Source organism: Sorex araneus, chromosome X, assembly GCF_027595985.1.
Source record: "Sorex araneus isolate mSorAra2 chromosome X, mSorAra2.pri, whole genome shotgun sequence".
Lineage (NCBI taxonomy): Eukaryota > Metazoa > Chordata > Mammalia > Eulipotyphla > Soricidae > Sorex > Sorex araneus.
The window spans coordinates 79,527,949-79,547,083 of record NC_073313.1 but is presented as its reverse complement, the minus strand read 5'-3'; the positions used below and the strand labels follow the sequence as shown (position 1 = coordinate 79,547,083).

At 43.8% G+C, this 19,135-nt stretch overlaps 1 protein-coding gene and 1 long non-coding RNA gene across 2 annotated transcripts; one reads left to right on the top strand and one right to left on the bottom strand.

Moving 5' to 3' along the window:
* Nucleotides 1–808: 808 nt before the first annotated feature.
* On the bottom strand, nucleotides 809–1,828 carry LOC129399744 (basic salivary proline-rich protein 4-like). The gene has a single exon (XM_055121111.1). It carries the CDS (start codon nucleotides 1,826–1,828, stop codon nucleotides 809–811), a length of 1,020 nt encoding a protein of 339 aa, XP_054977086.1.
* Nucleotides 1,829–8,443: 6,615 nt separating this feature from the next.
* Nucleotides 8,444–14,978, top strand: LOC129399577 (uncharacterized). The gene is made up of 3 exons (XR_008627185.1): nucleotides 8,444–8,558; nucleotides 12,128–12,311; nucleotides 14,641–14,978. It is a non-coding gene; the product is annotated as an uncharacterized LOC129399577 (long non-coding RNA).
* Nucleotides 14,979–19,135: the final 4,157 nt, after the last annotated feature.

Below are 19,135 nucleotides of genomic sequence, written 5' to 3'. Positions count from 1 at the left end.
TGCCTCAAGTTAGTATGAGCGGTACGAGGTTGGGGGTGGCAACTCGAAGTGTTTTACTTTTACTTATTTTATTGGGGGTGGGGTCATTCCCAAGCCTTGCTTAGGAGAACCAGGGCCCCTCCCACCGATTCTCTACCAACCCGGCCGGCGGCTCTATGCGAGGGCACGGGGACGCGGTGCTGGGGATTTTTGCGGGCCACCCCAGCGATGCTGGAGAAGCGTACAACTCTGTACCCAGAGATATCTGGGGGGACCGACGATGGCAGCATTCAAGACAAGCTCCTCAACACCCCGTGCATGAGCTCCCGGGCTCCTCATCAGAATTTCAAAAGCATGCTAGTTGGCGGGAGAGATCAGGCACGGGGCGTTCAGGTGCTGGGCCCCTCCGTTGTGCTCTCACATTTTGGGGGCGTGGCGCCTAAGCCAGGGGGCCCGGAGAGATAGTACAGCGCGCAGGGGGCTTGTCCTGCACGAAGAGGACCCAAGTTCGATTCCCGGCCTCCCTCGTGCTCCCCTGCGCCCGCTGGAGGGCGTGAGCCCCGAGCACTGAGCTAAGAGTCATCTCTGAACACGGCCGGCCGTGGCCTCCTCCGAAACATTTCCAGGCAGCGTCGCGTTTCCATCCGGAGCTTCCTCTTCTGCCCATCACGTGCCGAGCCCGGTCGACTCGGGCGGCGCTCGCGTCCCAAGGCCTCCTCCTCCCCCCGACCACGTGAAACATGCTCTCCGCCCTCCCCCCTCCCCGTTTCAAATTCTTGGCGTCCGCGCCGTGATTTGTGACGCGGGGCCGGGAGTTTCAGGCTCGCCATCACCGACACGACCACGCCTCCAGCGTGGCCGCGGGGAGGCATCGGCCGGCAGAGCGCGCCCGTGAGAGCCGCCGGGGTGGCCAGGATGACCGGGGTGGCCGAGGGGGCCGAGGCCGGCGGGGCAGCGCAGGGCAGCGCCGGGCAGTGCGGGCTCGCGGGCTCGCAGCGGGCGCGGCGGCGGCTCCGGGGCCGTGCGCGCGCAGCTTTTCCCGCACGCCCGCGGGCAGGCTGGCGGGCAGCCCTCGGAGGGGGCGCGGGAGCCCCGCGGGGGGCGCCACCCCCGACTCTCGGCGCAGGGGGCGTGGCGCACGCCGCTGGCCGCGAGCACTTTGCGAGTTGCTCCGCTTGGCGCCACAACTCGCCGCTCGGCTCCCCGCGCTGCGCACGCTCTCCCGGCCAGGTGAGCCTTCTCGCTCCGCGCCCCGAAACCCGGAGACCCTCTGGGGGGACCCTTTGCGCTTCCGGGGGTTCCCCCCTTGCGCCCCGAGACCTGGCGGCGGGGTGGGGGGGCCCGAGCCGGGCGGGGGCTCCGAGTTCGAGGGCGCGTTTCCCTCTCGCGGCGGGAGCGGCGAGCGCAAAGTTCGGGGGGACCCCCGGGCGCGGGGAGACGCGTTCGGTTGCCGCAGCTCGGTGCCCGACCGAGGCCGGCGTTTCCCGGCTCCTCTGCACCCCCGCCCCGGGGTGGGGGGTTCCCGGCCTCGGGGAAGCGCGCTCAGCGCCGAGCGGGGTTCGGATCCCCGGGCCGTTTGCGCAGGGTTTGGCGCGGATCCTTCTTTGCGGGGAGGGGGGCTGTCCTTCGCCCCGGGGGTTTTGCGGGGGGGGGGTGCGAGTGGCGCAGCACCGAGGGCTTGGGGGTGGGGCCGGCACGAGTGTCTGGGAGGTTTGTCTGCACGGAAGGGGGAGTCACCCGAGGGGGCACGTTTCCTGGGGGATCTGGGAGCGCAGACGCCCAGGGCCGCTGTCGAGAACGGTCGAGGATTTTCTCCGGGGCCGCGTCTCCTTCTCCGTCTGGTAAACATTTTTTTTCCCCGGGGGTTCTGATCGCTCGGCCTTTGGGCGAGGTGTTTAAGGGGCTGCTCGACCGAGCCCGGGGTGAGGGGCAGTTCTTTGGAAGCTCGGCGTCCATTCGGGGGTGCAGTGATTTCTAGCCTCGATTCCTTTTTTTTTTTAAGGGCCCGGGGTTCGCAAGTGGTGTGCGGGAAGCCCCGATACCCTCCCGGTGCTTCTCCAAGTGTCGGAGAGCGCGTGGTGTAGCGGATCGAAACGGAGTTCGCGACGCGCGCCGCAGCCGTCGGCCCCGCGTCGGTTTCTTTTTATTTAGTTGCGTCATTTTATTTTTTTGCATTTGTTTTAAAAACAAATGGCTTCGGCGGGGACATTTTTTACGGACGTAAGGAAGGAAACTTGGATGCGTCCTTTCGCGTTGCGCTAGCCAGAGCCCGGCCTCGTTTTGATTCGGTTTGGTTTGGGCGTTGGGCTTTCGGGACCGCATATGCTAGTGCTCGGGACTTATTCGTGGCGTTGGCGGTGCGGGGGGTGGAGGATATAAACAGCAGATAATTGAGTGGTGGGTTTTCAGCTTGCAAGGCAAGCGCCTTAACTCCTACAGGGTCTCTCCAGCCGCATTGTATTTATTATTTATTTAATTTTTTTTAATTTTTTTTTTTTGGTGGGGGAGTACATCTGGTGTTTCCCAGGGGCTGCTTCTGGTTCCGTGCTACGAAATCTGCTGGGAATCCGCTGTGGATTGAACTGAAGGGTGCAACCTCCTGTACTGTCTTTCCCCCCCCCATAACAATTTTAAATATTCTGCTCTGTTAACCCTTCCATTTAGGTGTCAATTTTTCCATTTTATAAATAGCTATGGAATAGAGTATATATAATTGTTTGTAACTAAGTAGATGATATTGTGAACCATGAAAACTTAGAGAACCTTCTAGAAAACTGGGGGGTGAATTAGCTTATGTTTAGGTTATGTTTATTAAGTTTAAGTATTTTATGAATTAAAAGAGATTTCGTTAGAGGAATTTTCTTAGAGAAATACGAGGGGGTGGAGAGATAATGTTCAAGGAAAATATGGGGGAAGACGATGAGAGTAATATCTCTGGCTGAGATGCCCATGAGCCTCCAAAATCTCCAAGATGGAGACCATTCCAAGCTTCAGAATTGTTTACAAAGCAAAGATTTATAGTGAGAGTCTATAGTTTTATGAACTATGCACAAAAGTAAACAGTTTAATGAACTGTTTTTTTGAAACCCAAACCATTATTTCTGCATCTCCATTAGAAATAATTTGCTGCCAGCCCTAACTTTAAAAGCACAGCAGTTTTAGAGGTTTGTGAAAAGGCACATTTTTTGGCACCTGGAGAACCAGAACTACTGGTTATTCTTAATTTAATATTTCTAAGAAAAGTGTTGCTTATTTGCCATCTCATTTAATTATTTTATTACATTTGGGGGGCCAAAGAAGAAATGATGCAGCAGGTAGGCATTTGCCTTGCATTTGCCTTGCTCGGGTTTCAAGCCCCAGCAACCCCATATGTTCCCCCCAAGCACTGCAAAGAGTGATTTCTGAATGCAGAGCCAGCAGTAACCCCTTAGCATTGCAGGGTGTGGCCCAAAAAGCAAAAAAAAAAAGTACAGCAACTTTAGATGTTTGTGAGAAGGCATATTTGTTTGAGAACCAAAACTCCTGGTTATTATTTAATATTTCTAAGGAAAAAAGGTGCTTGCTTGCTGTAGCATTTCTTACTTTTCTATAGTTTTATTTAAATTCTAAATTGTTAATCAGGATCTTGCAACTTCAGCTAAAAAGACCTAAAAAAACTAATATCTGGGGTGCATGTGATAATATAGGGGTAAAATCCCTTTCCATCCATGCTGTCAGCCCCAGTCTGATCCCAGGCACTTCCTTATATCTCCTGAGTACTCCAGGAGTGACGCCTGAGCAAATAGACAGGAGTAGTCCCTGAGCACTAATTAGGGTTTTCTCCCCAAATAAAAATAAATGAAAGCCAAATTTTGTACCTTGCAGCAGTGAGAAGGAAAATAATTTACTGAGTGTAATATTATGAGCTTTATGTGCCTGTCATATAAAAGACACATCAATGCAGAAAGGACAAACTTAATGGGAGAGGCACAGGTATTTAAAGCAAAGTGATCACCAAAGTAGTGCCAGTAGGCAACTTATATGTGGAGATGCCATGTTCTTCACTAGCTAGGTTGATGGCCTGTTGCTTTGGCCTGTTATTTAATTTAGGGGTAACTTACCTACCTGTCCCCCAAGGATCTTACCAGGAGAACTGTGTTGCTCCTGATATAGAAGGAGGGCACTCAAAACTGCTTAGAAAAAACTAGACTAAGTTGTTCAAACAGTATCTAAAAGAAACTCTTAGTTCATATTTTCTCTATCACCAGAATTACTCTCTTTCAACTGAAACCTACTTGTTCAATTGTATTTCCAGTGATTTTCTTATCTCAGCCTTGAGGGAATTTTGTCCAAACTTTCAGTTATGTCCTTGGGCCTCTGTGTAGGAATCCAAATCCAGCAATATAGGAGAGTTCCAGTTGCACCACATAATCACAGGCACTCACTATGTGGTCATATTTTCATTTCAGCCACTTGGTGGATGTTCAGTAATTTCTTCTAAAACTTAAACTTACATTTCTCTGATAGCTAATGCAGTGGGCACCTTTTAAAATAAGGATTGGTTGTTTTGCTGAATCATCTCTGGATTGCTTTTTTAGGACTTTGGTCCACGTTTTATTGGGATATTAATAATGATAATAATAATGTTATTATTATTATCATTATTAATATTAATATTTAGTGTGGTTTGAGTCTATTGGAGGCCCAGGGGACCAGAGAACAAGGTCTCAAAGTGGGTGGGGGCTGCTGCATGTAAGTCAAACACATTTTTCTGATTCCATTTTGGGGGCATGGGGGACAAGTTGGGGCGTACTCAGTGGTGGTCTGTGCCAGTTCAGTGCTCAGGGCCACTCCATGAAGTGCCCATATAGTGCTGGGGATCGAATCGGGCTTGGCCACATACAAGCAAGCAACTTAAACATTGATGCTGGCAATGCAATTTGTATTTATCTCCATCTGGCATCTTCATTAAATAAACCCTACTTTATTTTAATACTTTCTTTTAATAAAAATAAAGATTTTTAATCACCAATAAATTAATTTTCAACCATATGGCAGAATTTTCTATTTAACAAAGCAATTTTACAAACTGTTGGATGCACTTGGTGGTTCAATCTTTCTGATGTGATATCAAAATACCGATCATCAGTGGTACATAGTCGTCAATATTTTGACTAGGAGCAAGATAGTCTTTTCGAAAGACTGTCTTGGCTATTATAAACCCTTGAATTTCAATGTATTTTAACTATTAGTTTGCCAGTTTTGACACTCTAATATGCCGGAGAGTAATGCTGGAGAGATAGTACAGCAAACCCAAAAATTATAAATAGATTTGTTAGACATAATTTTAGGAGAATTGTCAGTAATGACTGTTTCTTCCCTCTTCCTCTTGGTCTTTGTTGTGCAGATGGGTGTGAGGGCTCTGCCACACTTGATTGTGGTGCTCATATGCTTTGCTTGCAGTGCTTCTGGTGCTGCACACTTGGTTGCTGTTCCACAACACAAAATTGGTGGCAGTGGAATAGAGATTGCACTCTTGGTTGTGGAACTAGGCATCCCAAAGGGTGGTGCTGTTGTAGGGAGAGCACTCACCATGTAGGGACCAAACTTATAGACTCAACCTGACAGACAAGTGCTCTTCCACAGACCCATCCAGTGGGGGTAGGGGGGCTTTTAAACTTAATTTTATTTTGTGATGCTGTGAACCCAACCCAGGGATTAAACACTGAGTCACAACCCTGGCAATGGATTTTATTTTGTGTGAAGTCAGATAGTTTTTATTGAAACTTATTTTAGAAAGATGTGAAGAGACAAAGAGAAGTACGTGCTCAAGAGAGAACACAGGCTTCTCTAGAGTGGAATAAGCAAGTAAAGAAACATAGAGGCAAACAAGGGAGATAATTGTTCAAGGGAGAACAAGGACTTGAAGAGCAAGCCAACAATGGTTTTTAATAACATATTTTCCGGTCTTTGAAAAAAAGAATATCACCCATTTACTAAGGTTTTGCATTTTTCTTAGTGATATTTTCAGAGTTTTGTGCTGTGTTCCAGAATATTTTTATTACTTTTAGATATTTGAAGTGTTTCATACTATTGTAATTTTTTTTAGATTTTTTCTGTGTTGCTACTCTACAGAAATAGAAAAGTGGTTTCTATATAACAGATTAACAAAATTAGCTGTCACATGAGTTTATATTTTTGTATATTCTTTATACAGAACAATGTTATCTGTGAATAATGATAGTTTTGCTTTAACCTTGTCAAATTTCCGAGCTATTATGTTTTTCTGGTGCTACTATATTTTTAGTACCTTTAGGTTTTCAGTAAATGGTTCATGAATCTTGTACATTCTTGTATTTTTATCTAAACTTGTATAGAAGATATTTAATACCTTGTCATTATGTGTGATGCTTACTATAATTTTTATAGATATGTTTTACCAGGTTAATGAAGTTGCCCTCAAACGAGAGAGATAGTACAGGGGTTAAGGTACTTACTTGCCTTGCATGTGGGAACCCCAGTTTAGTCCCTGCCACCACATATGGTCCCATGGTCCCCTGAGCACTACCGGAAGTGAACTCTGAATAGGATTTGGAGAAGCTCCTGACTACTGCTCAGTGTGGCCCAAACATTGCCCCCAAATAAGATGCCTTCTATTCTAAATTGCTGGTGGTTTTCATCAGAAGTGTACTTTATTCCATCTATGAAGATGATCATAAAGTTTCTCCTTTTGTGTTGTTTTGGCTTATACAGTACATTGCATTGTTTCTCATCTTTTAAGCAAATCTTGTCTTTCTTAAATATACCCCAGAATATAAGATCTTAGTGTGTAAACTTGTGGTTTCTTGGGGGGGGGAGGGGTGTCACACCCGGCAGTGTTTAGATCCCACTCCTAGTTCTAGAATCTAGTTCTAAGTCACTGATGGCTTTATTCTCAGAGGTCACTCCTAAGGGTGCTTGGGCAACCATATCCAGTGCCTGGAATCAAATCTGGGTCAGTCATATAGAAGGGCTGGGCCTTAACCCCTATAATATCTCTCCAGCCCCTTTTTTTCCCTAATATTTTGTGTAGGAATTTTGCAGCTAGATTCAGGAGAGATCTTGGTGTGTATTTTCTTTTACTTTATTGTACTTGTCAGGAGTTGTAATATTAGTTTTAGATTGGCCTCCTTACCAAAGGATGAAGGAGAGGTTTTGTCGTAGAACTGAGCTTACCTGGGAAAGTGTAGGGAGGGATCTTTGGAACACTAGTAGAGGGAAATAGGCTCTCTTGTAACGAGTGTGAGGTTGGAATGATGTATGCAAGAAAAGTATAATAAGTATTGTAAATCCAGGCACCTCAATAAAAATGGTTAAATAAATAAATGCAAATTATCCTACAGAGAAAAATGTACCGACTGCATAAAATTTAACTTATTTGACTCATAGTTAATTGTTAAAATATTTATTATTAGGAAAAAGATAAAGGGAAGAATGTTTCCCTAATGGAATTGGGGAAATGTCACAGATTGATTAGATTAGTTTATACATCTTTCAAGATATAATTATCTTGGGGTATGCATGTCTCAAAGGAATATAACATGTTTTGTGTGCTGGTACCCTAGGTTTCTTGCTGGTAGCACATGCTTCCCTCAGCACTGCTAGGAGCAGTACCAAGCCCATGTCGCCAAAAGCAGAAATTGAAAAAAACCTAAGGAAATAATTACATTTTTTATCCACTCTTTGGTGATAAAAGCCTGACCATTCACCCAGGTGATAATTTTATACTCGTGGTTAGCACCGGGTGACAACATGTATGATTGATAGTTTCCTCTTTTATTAAAAAATATAAGTTAGACTTGCTCCTTCAAGCCTGTGTTCCCCCTTAAACACATATCTCACTTGCTTATCTCTATGTCTGTTTGCTTGCTTGCTCTTTTCAAACTTGTGTTCTTTTTCGAGTATGTATTCCTTTCCTTCTCTACCCTGCCATCTTTCTAAGCAAGTTTTGAGCAATAAAAACTATCTTCACTGAATTTTTTTTAATTGGACTAAAATTAGGTTACTTTTCCTAAAACAGGACTGAGCGACAGCACAGCAGGTAGGGCATTTGCCTTGCCCGTGGCCGACCCGGGTTCGAGTCCTCTGTCCCTCTCGCCGAGCCTGGCAAGCTAACGAGAGTATCCCGCCCACACGAAAGAGACGGGCAAGCTCCACGTTGTGTATTTGAAATGCCAAGAACAGTAACAACAAGTCTCACAATGGAGACGTTACTGGTGCCCACTCAGCAAATTGATCAGCAACGGGAGGATAGTGCTACAGTGCAGTGCTTCCAAAAACAAACTGGCATATGGAAACTCTTTATCTGTGTTTAAAACGCAAATTGATTATTCAAACCTTGTGGTTGGTGGAGTTTTTTTGTAAATGGGGATCGTATTGATTATTTTCTCAGAAAATGAGGACTGATGAAGAAGAGTTAACTGTGAACCCAAACAAGAGGAAACATGTGGGACCTCCTAAGAATCCAGCTAAGAGAAAGCAAAACAAGACCCTGATGGCAATTAAGGAGGAAGTTGAGGAGGAATACAGTGCTGAGAACTCAGCCAAGATTGTTCCTGGAGGTAAGGATGCTTGTCTTTACTTCATTTCTTTGAAATTTGCTTTTATTTTTTCATTTTTATTAAAGAACTGTGATTTCCAAAGTTATTGATAGATGCATTTTAGACATATACTATTTCAGCACCAATACCAGCACCAGTGTCAACTTCCCCTCCACTAGTGTTCCCATAGTCCCACTTCTTGAGGATCTAACACAGCACTGGCTTCTGTCCTCTTCCATTTCACTAGAATTTTTCATCAGAGTTGTGAGTTTCGGGCAGTGTTGCTCATTATTTTCTTAAATTTATTTAACTCAGTTGTTCATTTCCACCTAAATGTAAACACTCTTGGATTCCTATATTCCTCTGCCAAATCACTTACACGCCATTAAAAATGTCTCTCACCTAATTTTCCTACATCCCATTTTGTCCTTATGTCTATTTTCTACCTTGATTTCCAGCAATCAGGTGGAAATCAGATTATGCCATGTCCTTCTTCAAATCGCATCATCATCCTTCCCATGTATTCACAAAGGACCTGAAGATCCAACTATAATCTCCAAGTTCTATACATCAAGAGTGACCATTCTACCCTCAGAGCTCTCCTGTCAGGCTCCTCCTTGCTGTCTACTTCTGTTCTCTTCCCTATGGTTCTTGCACATCCCATTCTATGCCCCCTGTCCTTGTCAATACTATAGCCTGGATGACTCCTCTGCATATTCACGGGACTAGCTATTGCTCAAAAACCCTGTTTCATTTCTCTCTTGGGTCATCCTGGGTCTGAGCCTCTTCAACCTCTCCAGTAAGAGTCATCTGAACATTTCAACTATAATAACCTAATTCAACTCATCTTCTTTTAAAGAAAAGAAAATTCTCAAAATGCCCCTTCTATTTGGGCATTTGTTTCCATCTCCACGGTTATGTTGACCTTTGCAGGCTGTGTTATGATTTTATCTCTCTTAACTCAGATGCTTTCTAATTCTTTGCCGTCCTCTGAACCGCATTCCAGCCCCCCTTTTCTTCCTTTGATCCCACCAATGACCCCCTTGGTCCATTTCCCCCTTCACAGTCTTCTCCCCAGCACCCCCTAAATCTCTCTTCTGCTCCACGAGGCTCTGCTCCCTCATCTCCCTTCATCATGCCTGCAGCCCTTTCCTCAGAGACCTTATCAACCCTGGCTAAAACCTTATGTCTGTTTTGTGTGGTAGCTGGGGTAGACGATCTACTGTGCACTCACGTTCCCTTTTCTGTTTCTTTTCTCTCTTACAGATCTCTCCCATATAGAAACCAAACTTGATTCTTTCTCCTCTAATCCCATTCATGTTGCTCAAAGGTTCAAAGACCTGGTCTCTCTGACTTTCCTTGGAAAGCTAGCCACAGAATCCTTGTTTCCAATAATATCTCTGTGGGAAGACATTGCATATATTCTAAAGTATGCATACATGATATGTGAGGATGAAGTGGTTTTTGTTTGGGGGCCACAGCCAGCTGTGCTCAGGGCTTACTCCCATCTCTGTGGTCATGGATTAGTCCTCGTGGGCTTGGGGGACCATATAAGGTCTAAGGGTGAAACCTGGGTCAGCCATTTGCAAGGTAAGCACTTTACCCCATTATCTCTCCTGCAACAAGGATAAAGTTTATGATAAAAATAATATAGAAATGAGCCCACAGTTCCTGAAATTGATCCTGGGGGGATTTCAACTCAACTTACCTCCTCTATGATCCCATCATACTCATTGTTATTATATGCTTAAATGTCCTTTTCTTTAGGGCACAAAATTGACAATCTCCAAATCCATCAATTATGACGAGTTAAGGAAGGTCACCCCAATAACCTCCCCCCTGTGAAAAATCTTAGCTGTCTTTCTGAGAATCTTTCTAAATATACCAATTTAAATTCAAGCTCAGGGGTCACGTAACTAGTTAGCATGCCAGAGTCTCGTTCGTTATCAGAATTAACCAGACAAATCACTCCACCAACTAAGAATGGCCATGCATCACCACCCACGGAATCGAGAAAGGGCTAGAGCAATAGCACAGTGGTAGGGCGTTTGCCTTGCACGCGGCCGACCCGGGTTCAATTCTTCCACCCTTCTCAGAGAGCCCAGCAAGCTACTGAGAGTAGCTCACCCGCATGGCAGAGCCTGGCAAGCTCCCCGTGGCATATTCGATATGCCAAAAACAGTAACAAGTCTCATGACAGAGACGTTACTGGTGCCCGCTCGAGCAAATTGATGAGCAATGGGATGACAGTGACAGACTCAAGCTCAGAATAAGGGAGGCCCATTTTAGCCATGCATCTTATTTCCCAATCAACCCAACATATTAAAAAGAAATTCCAGGAACAGGAAAGAGAAAACAATGAGCTAAGCACATGTTTTGCATACAGGAGGGCACAGGTTTGATTCCCAACACTTCATAGTTCACTGAGTACCACTGGAAGTGACCCCTAAGCACAGAGCTGTAGTAGCCCCAGAGCACCACTAGGTGAGCCCAAACTTCCCTCAAGAATAGAAAACAAGGAAGGGGCTGGAGTGATAGCACAGCGGGTAGGGCATTTGCCTTGCACGAGGCCGACCCAGGTTCGATTCCCAGCATCCCATATGGTCCCCTGAGCACCGCCAGGAGTAATTCCTGAGTTCAGAGCCAGGAGTGACCCCGTGCATCGCCAGGTATGACCCAAAAAGCAAAAACATAACAAAACAACAAAAAAAACCCACAAGAATAGAAAAGAAGGAGCTGGAGTGATAGCACAGTGGGTAGGGCATTTGCCTTGTACACGGCCGACCCAGGTTCGAGCCCCAGCATCCCATATGATCCCCTGAGCACCGCCAGGGGTAATTCCTCAGTGTAGAGTCAGGAGTGACCCCTGTGCATCACCAGGTGTGACCCAAAAAGCAAAAAATAGAAAAGAAGTTTAAGAAATTCTAAAAGGGCCACAACTCCCTTGAAAATAAATTATTGGATAGAACCATCAGAGTCTTTAACAACAAGGAGGAGCAATCTGAAAGACATCAGTTTTACAAGAGCAAAAGTGTCTGTAAGAGCAAAAAACAGGTTTACCAGAGCTTACTGTTCTATCTCAAATCACGAACAAGTTTCTCAATCACTAAATAATAAAGTAACACTCTGCACACCACCACTGTCCTCAGGAAATCTTAAACTAAGACACCCTACCTAAAAACAGCAGCTTCCTACATTGAGCACAAAAAGAGATACCAAAAAGGATAGTCTGATCATCGTCCAGCATCTTTACCTTGCCTCTGCATCTCACCATGGGCTCCTCCATTCCTGTCTCCCTTTGAAGCCGTGTATAAGGAGGATCCCCCTTTCTTTCCACAGACTCCAACTGTGCCTTTGGGCTTATATTTGTCCTACCTTGAAGTCACTCCAAAAATTCTCCTAGAGTATGCTCATTCTCATCTGCCAAAAACAAACCTTCACCTCTCACAAAACTGTCTTATAACCTGGGAGCTAGGTACTTCTGGGGGAAAAAACCTTTGGGAAATACTAAACCTCTATATCCCAAGTGGAAAGAACCACGACTTGTGTTATTTTCACAATGACAACTGCCTCAAATATTTTCCAAATAGGATCCGGGGAACCGATGAACCCCATCGAGCAAGCTCCAGAAGTGCCGCCAGCATCTGCAAGTGCTCCAACTGCCAAGAATATTCCGGTAGAGCAGGCATTTTACACCACTAAGGCACTCAGCGACCTGAAACTGCTGTTCACACGGGTGAAAACTAATTAGTAATGGTGAACATCTCTATAAAGGTAGGAGGACTCTTTGCTCTTTTGTCATTGTATTACTTCTATACTAGCATGTTGCTATGAACCTGCTCCAATTCCAGGAAATTTTCTCTGTATTGTGTCCAAATATTGCTTATTTTAAATGCTTTATCTTCCATGTTTGCTTTCTCTTCCCCTTCCCCACAACTCAATTCCACTTTTGTTTTTTTTCAGAGATCCTTCATGTCTGTTATCTTATTCTCCAAAGCATCAGTGATTCTGTCCTGGAATTTGTTACTTGAAGTAAATTTCACCAATGCAAGTGAATATGAAAATAAATAAATCTGATAGCTCCATGAAGAAATTCTCGGTGGAGCTGTCAGATTTATGACCATTGAAAATCTCTTTATATCTTCATTTATAGCACTACTACTTTAATTCACATTCCAAGTTCAGTGCTCACACCCATTTCTCTTCATTGTTAAAGAGTCAGTTGAAACCCTAACCTCACCTATGCCTCTTCTGATTGATAGTTTTGTACCCCTTGCTCCGTCTTATTCCTATACTAGCAAATTTCACCAACTAGCTAATTTCACCAACTAGTATGCAACTCTGACCACCTTACATTTTCAGATTATTTTCTTTTAATATTTTCTTCTAATAAACTAAATTTTGCATCAAGACTGACACCATCTGCAGTTTGGGCCTAAACTAATAGCTGGAGTTCCATGGTTTACAACTATATGAAATTTAAACTACCTCCCTCTGCTTCTATGGAAACTCAGAAGTACTGACAAGTCCACATTGTTTTCTGCATACTCCTTTAAATTTTTTAGCCAAACTTTTAACTACACACAGCAAACCACTTTCGCTATTCCATGAAAGGATGACATACCTAAAATTCCTTCTCAACTTCAATTACATGAACCTGAAAATGTCACTCACACAGAGTAGGACAACATAAGCTAGTTCTGCCATTCATTCTGATGACCCTTCTGACTAAAATCCTTGCTGACTACATATATATCAACCATAATTTTTCTTTCAGCACAATAGCATTCAGGTTTGTTGACACTACCACAATTCCAGTAATCTCTACATGACCCCTCAAATGCTACCCATAATTCTAAGCCAACATCTTTTTTTGCTTTTTGGGTCACACCCAGCAATACTCAGGGGTTACTCCTGGCTCTGCACACAGGAATTACTCCTGGAGGTGCTCGGGGGACCATATGGGATGCCAGGGATCAAACCCAGGTCGCACATGTACAAGGCAAATGCCCTACCCCCTGTACTATCGCTCTGGCCGAAGCCAACATTTTTGATCCCTGCTGTGGAAATTGCTATTGGAGATTCATTTGCTATACATAAAATGAGAGAGGCAAATGGGCAATCCCTAAAGCATGGGACTCTGTTATCTGTGTGGTACCCAGGCTTTCCTTTGCCTCCAGCCTAGTTGGCATGGAACCTGCACTCTTATTTACATGATTCTCAAACTGGTCTTTTAAATTCTTCATTTCCCATTCTGAAATTAATTTTGTATAAAGAAAATCCTGTTTCTGTTTCCTGCTCATACTAGTACAGGAAGAGATGAACCAGTCTTGTTTCTTTCATTCAGAATTCTGACAGGAATCAGAGCAGGAATAACTGGGTGCACCAAGAACATGCAGGGTTAGAATTTAGCCATAACACTAGTGGAAGAAATTAAAGCCACAAAACACACTATTGACCGAACATGATGGCCACTTCAAACCTCTACTGCAAACCACAACACCCAAAAGGAGAGAGAGAGTAAAAGGGAATGCCCTGCCACAGAGGCGGGGTGGGATGAGGGAAAGATGGGGTGTGGGTGGTGGGAGGGATTCTGGGACTATTGGTGTTGGAAAATGGGCACTGGTGGAGGGATGGGCACTCGACCATTGTATGACTGAAACGCAACACGGAAGTTTGTAAGTCTGTAACTGTACCTCACGGTGACTCACTAATAATTTTTTTAAATTCCCATGGAAGCCATAGAGTGAAAGCTAAACTTAGTTGACTGTTAAAATTAGCAGCCATAGTTTTATCAGTCAGGACTTTAAACTTCCTCTCAGCCAATCAAGGGAAAACTTGTGCATATTCACTTGGGTGAATAGTGGTGTTTTGTGCTGATAATTTGGAAACAGTCATTAGTTACCTGGGACAAATTAGGAATAGAACCTACCACTTAATTAACTAATACCAACACTTGAGTTCCAAATTGTTCAGTTGGAAATTAAACATCTGTTCTTGGTTCAAATGGCTGGTACTTTTCCTTATACCTTGAACTACCATCCTCCTATTGCTAATGCCTGGTCCCTGGCTCCTAAAATCTCTTGTTTCTTTCATCCAACAGATACATTATGTGAAGACAACTGATGATGCTGGTGTTCCGTTCTAGATATTCCCCTCCCCATGCCTTTCGCTTAGAATCTTCTCTACTCCCTGAGGTCAGCAGCAAACAGATATAGAAGTTAGACCACCGCTCCAATTCACAAGCTAATTTTAAATAACACAGAGAAAAAAGATTTGTCCAGTATAAAATCTTAAGGTTTTCTTAGATTGTAGACCAGATCAACAGGTTTCTCAGAGAAGTTTTGGAAAACTACCATGTAAATTTGCAGTTTGTTCAGATGGTGGCATCTTACTATCTGGAGAAAGTTTTGTTAGTAGTGACTAAGTTTTTAAAATGCTTTTTAATGCTTTTGTGTGGAACCCCCTGCTGCATGTATAAACCTCAACCCCCATTTTTAGGTGCCAGTATCTTTGTTCTTATGCCCCCCATATTTTATTGAATAAACTCGTTTTATTGTTCTCTGATTCTGTGTTGTTATTATTTATCTTCCCACTCTTGTAACTGATCCAGCAGACCTAATTTCTGATCTGTCTTGCAGCAACTTAGATGGAACTGGAAGATATCATGTTAAGGTAAATAAGCTAGGGAGGACAAATACCAGATTATCTTCCTCATCTGTGACACATAGAGAAATAAACAGATGAATAGAGAATATTAAATGATGACAAATCCTTGACCTTTGTCTTTCAAACTGAGATTACCAAGTAGTGGGTGAGGGATTGGTGGGGTGAAAGAGATAGATCACAATTTACAAAAGGATAGTGGTGGTCTTGGGCACCTTGCTAGTGATGAAGGTGGTGTGATTTTTGTGTATCAGAACTATAAGCATTATCAATATTATAACCATCTTTTATAAACTATAATAAGAACTTTAAATACAAAATTATAAAAATTATGAAGACTAAGAAGGAAAAATGAGCCTAGTTTGCTAAGTAGGGTGGAAAGTAAGAGCCTAGAGACAGTGGTGTGGGATCCAGACATTCTGGTGGTGGCTATGGTGGTGTTGCTGGTGAGGAGTGTCTGCCCAGATTCTTAGTATTATAATTAAGGGAGACACATGAAGTAAAAGGTAAAGCAAATCCATTTGCCTATATCAACTCTCAGTTCTTGTCCACAATGATCATTTCTAACTATTACTATAATGCCCAAAAAGAAAGAGACAGAAGAAAGGAGGAGGAAAAGGAGTAGGAGTGCCTGCCACAGAGACAGGCAAGGGGGGTTGACAGGGCTGGGGTGGGAGGGAAATTGGGGACATTGGTGATGGGAAATGTACACTGGTGAAGGTGTTGGAACTTTATATTACTGAAACTCAATCATGAACAACCTGGTAACTGTGTATCTCGTGATTCAATTAAAATATTTTTTAGAGTAAAACAAGAGTTTACTTGAAAATGAAAAGTATACTCCAAAACAGAGCGAACCAAGTATAGAGTGGCTTGAGACCTCAGGGATGTATGTAAGTTTCAAATAAAATGAAAAGAGTGCGGGTTGTGATGGGTCCACACAGGGATGAGAATGTTCAGTGGCCAAGAGCTGTCTCCCCAGGCCAGACCACGGTGGCAGCAGACGGCGAGGGGAATGGAGAAACAGGAACTGGGCCCCAGGCTGGTCAGTTGTTGGTTTATTTCTCTCTCCTCCCCAGTGTGGTTCCATCTCCCACTTTATGGCTCAATCATCATTTTGGTCGTAATCCCGGTCATCAGAGTTCCATCATCATCCTAGTCTCCTTGTCGTCAACATCTTGTCCTCAGCATCTAGTCCTGACTTTCTCGTTCCCAACATCTAATCCTAGTGTCTCGTCTTCATCTCCCTCTCAGCATCTCCTTCCCAGAGTCTAGTTTCAGAGTTTTGTCCCAGAGTAGTTCTGTTCCCTCTTACCCCTTACAGCATAGTTATATAGAAATCATGAAAGGTGGAGAAACAAAGGTGGGGTTGAACATTATCATAACAACAAAGAGATGTAAGGCCTCTCCTTCACAAGGTTAACTCAAGGAAAAATCTCATCTGAGGGTTCAGCACTCCAGATTACTAGGAGATCCGCTCAAGGACTGCATTCCATTCAGGGTGTATTGCTTTCTCCTTTCCTCAGCTATTAATCCATTTAAACAGTCATAGTAAATTTGCTTCTTATATTTCTAGCAATGTCATTTTGTATGAACACAGTAAGAGATACATTAAGCTTAAAGGTTACCTCTTCCTGGGGATATCTCGCTATATATTCCAGACCACAGTCCTCAGGCCAAGTTAGCCTTTCCTAACCCCAGCAGGGTCCTTATTAAGTTACTACTTTTTGGGTCTTGATAGAGTTTGTCCATGACCATGCTCTTAACTTATAGTTAAGTATTATAGCTCTTGGCCTCACCCATTTCAATGTCAGGGTAGCTCACAGCTTGCCATGGGCCCATCAGTCCCTTGTCGGGACCCTGCTCTTGGAGTGCTAGGAACTAAGGGCAACTGAGGCTTAAGCCAAGTAAATGTGGACGTCCAGGAGTAAATATTATTGTAGAGTCAACTCCCATGTTACATAACATAGCATCAACTGTATTCCTATGTCTATACAAAAAGGACATTGTTAAATAAACCATACAAATGCATAAAGGAAAGAGAAAAGCAATATAGAATTATTAGTGCCTGATGGAATTGGGTGTGCCTCAGTTGCACTGTTGTGGGAATGGCTCAATAAACCTTAAACTCCCTGCAAGGACAACCCACTGTTATCCAACAGATTTATTTCAGGGTCTTTTTAATTATAGCCTGAAGATGGGTGACCAGGATAGTGTTTGGGTGATATGTTGGGTGAATCAGGAGTCCTAGTGGGCCCAGATTGGTGTTTGCAGGTTGTTGAGCCTCTTGGTGGGTCATAATTGGTGTGTGTAGGTTGTAGGATAAGATTCATAGGGGCTGCCTGAAATGGAACTATTAACAGTACTCTAAATCAGGGTGCTTAAATTGAAACAAATATTTAAAAGAAACTAAATCTGACAATAACCCGAATGAACTTGGAAGCAGTTTCTCTCTTCGAGTCTCCAGTAAATCACCTAGGTCAGTCAACACCTTGACTTCAAATGTGTAATATCCCAAGTATAGAATCTTGTCAAATAAGACTGACTTTTGAGCTATTATTTTGTTATTTTCCTTCAACAGGAGGCTTCCAGATACCAATAAGCTATTCTCAGCAGCGAGTATCTGAAACTTCAACTCAATCTTGATACTCTCTATCCAGAAATAGGTTCAGGTTATACAGGGTTAAGGGCTCAGTATACCATAATTCTGATGTCAATCACAAGCACCTGGTAAGCCCATGATTCTGAGCTATATATGAGATTAACATGACTTCCCTCTCAGATTTCAGATGTCCTTTGCAAGCTCAGATTATTGTCTGTGTTCCTGATCCAGAGACTATAAATCAGAGGTTCCCAGAACACTCTACTTAGGTTTGAGTAATTTGCTATAAAGACACGTAACACAGGAAAAGCTTTCACTCACTCAATTATTGATAATAAAAAGCACCCAGAGGGGCTGGAGTGATAGCACAGCGGGTAGAGTGTTTGCCTTGCACTCGACCAACCCGGGTTCGATCCCCGGCATCCCATATGGTCCCCCAAGCACCGCCAGGAGTAATTCCTGAGTGCAAAACCAGGAGTAACCCCTGAGCATCGCTGGGTGTGACCCAAAAAGCAAAAAAAAGCACCCAGATAGAAGGGATGCATAGGGCAAAGTGTGGAAAAGAGATGTTGAGCTCCCATGTTCTCTAGGTATGATATTTCCCCCAAACCCCCATCCGTGCATTAACTCCAAAGCTCTCTGAAGCCTCATCTTGAGTTTTCATGGTGGTTTCATAACATAGATGTGACTGATTAATTTACTGGCCAATGGAAATTGAACATATCTCCCCCCTCTCCGCCTCCTGGATGTGTGATAAAAGAGTTCTATCCTCTATTCATATATTGGCTTTCCTGGCTAACAGCTCTCATTCTTGAATGTTTTTCAAAAGTTACTTCATTAACAATAACAAAAAATCCCTTTAACACTCTCAAAATGGAATCCCAGGACTATTGCTGAAGTTGTGAGCCAGAAACCGTGGATGAAGATAAATATGTGGGGAAAATATGTGGGATAAATAGTTCCATGGGTAAGGTACTGCCTTGCAAGTGTTCAAAGGGGGGTGCGTTGATCCTTGGCACTGTATAAGGTCCTTCAGGCCCCACTAGCAATTGCAGAGACACAGGTAAGCCCTGACCATAGCCAGGGATAGCCAAAAACCAAAAATAAAGCAAAATGAGTGGATATATCAGTGAGAAATTAGCATGAGGATCTGTCTTGTTATAGTCTGTCTTAGTTTTTCTTTTTTTGTTATTGTTTTGTTTTGGAACCACACCTGTTGGTGATCATGGGGTTACTCCTGGATCTGCACTCAGGAATCATTCCTGGTGGTGCTTGGAGGACCATATGGGATAATAGAGATCAAACCCAGGCTGGCTGCATTCAAGGCAAG

What these genes read in the sequence shown, in the direction of transcription:
- LOC129399744 (XM_055121111.1), bottom strand. Translation starts at nt 1,828, where the DNA reads ATGTTTACCAGACGGAGAAGGAGACGCGGCCCCGGAGAAAATCCTCGA.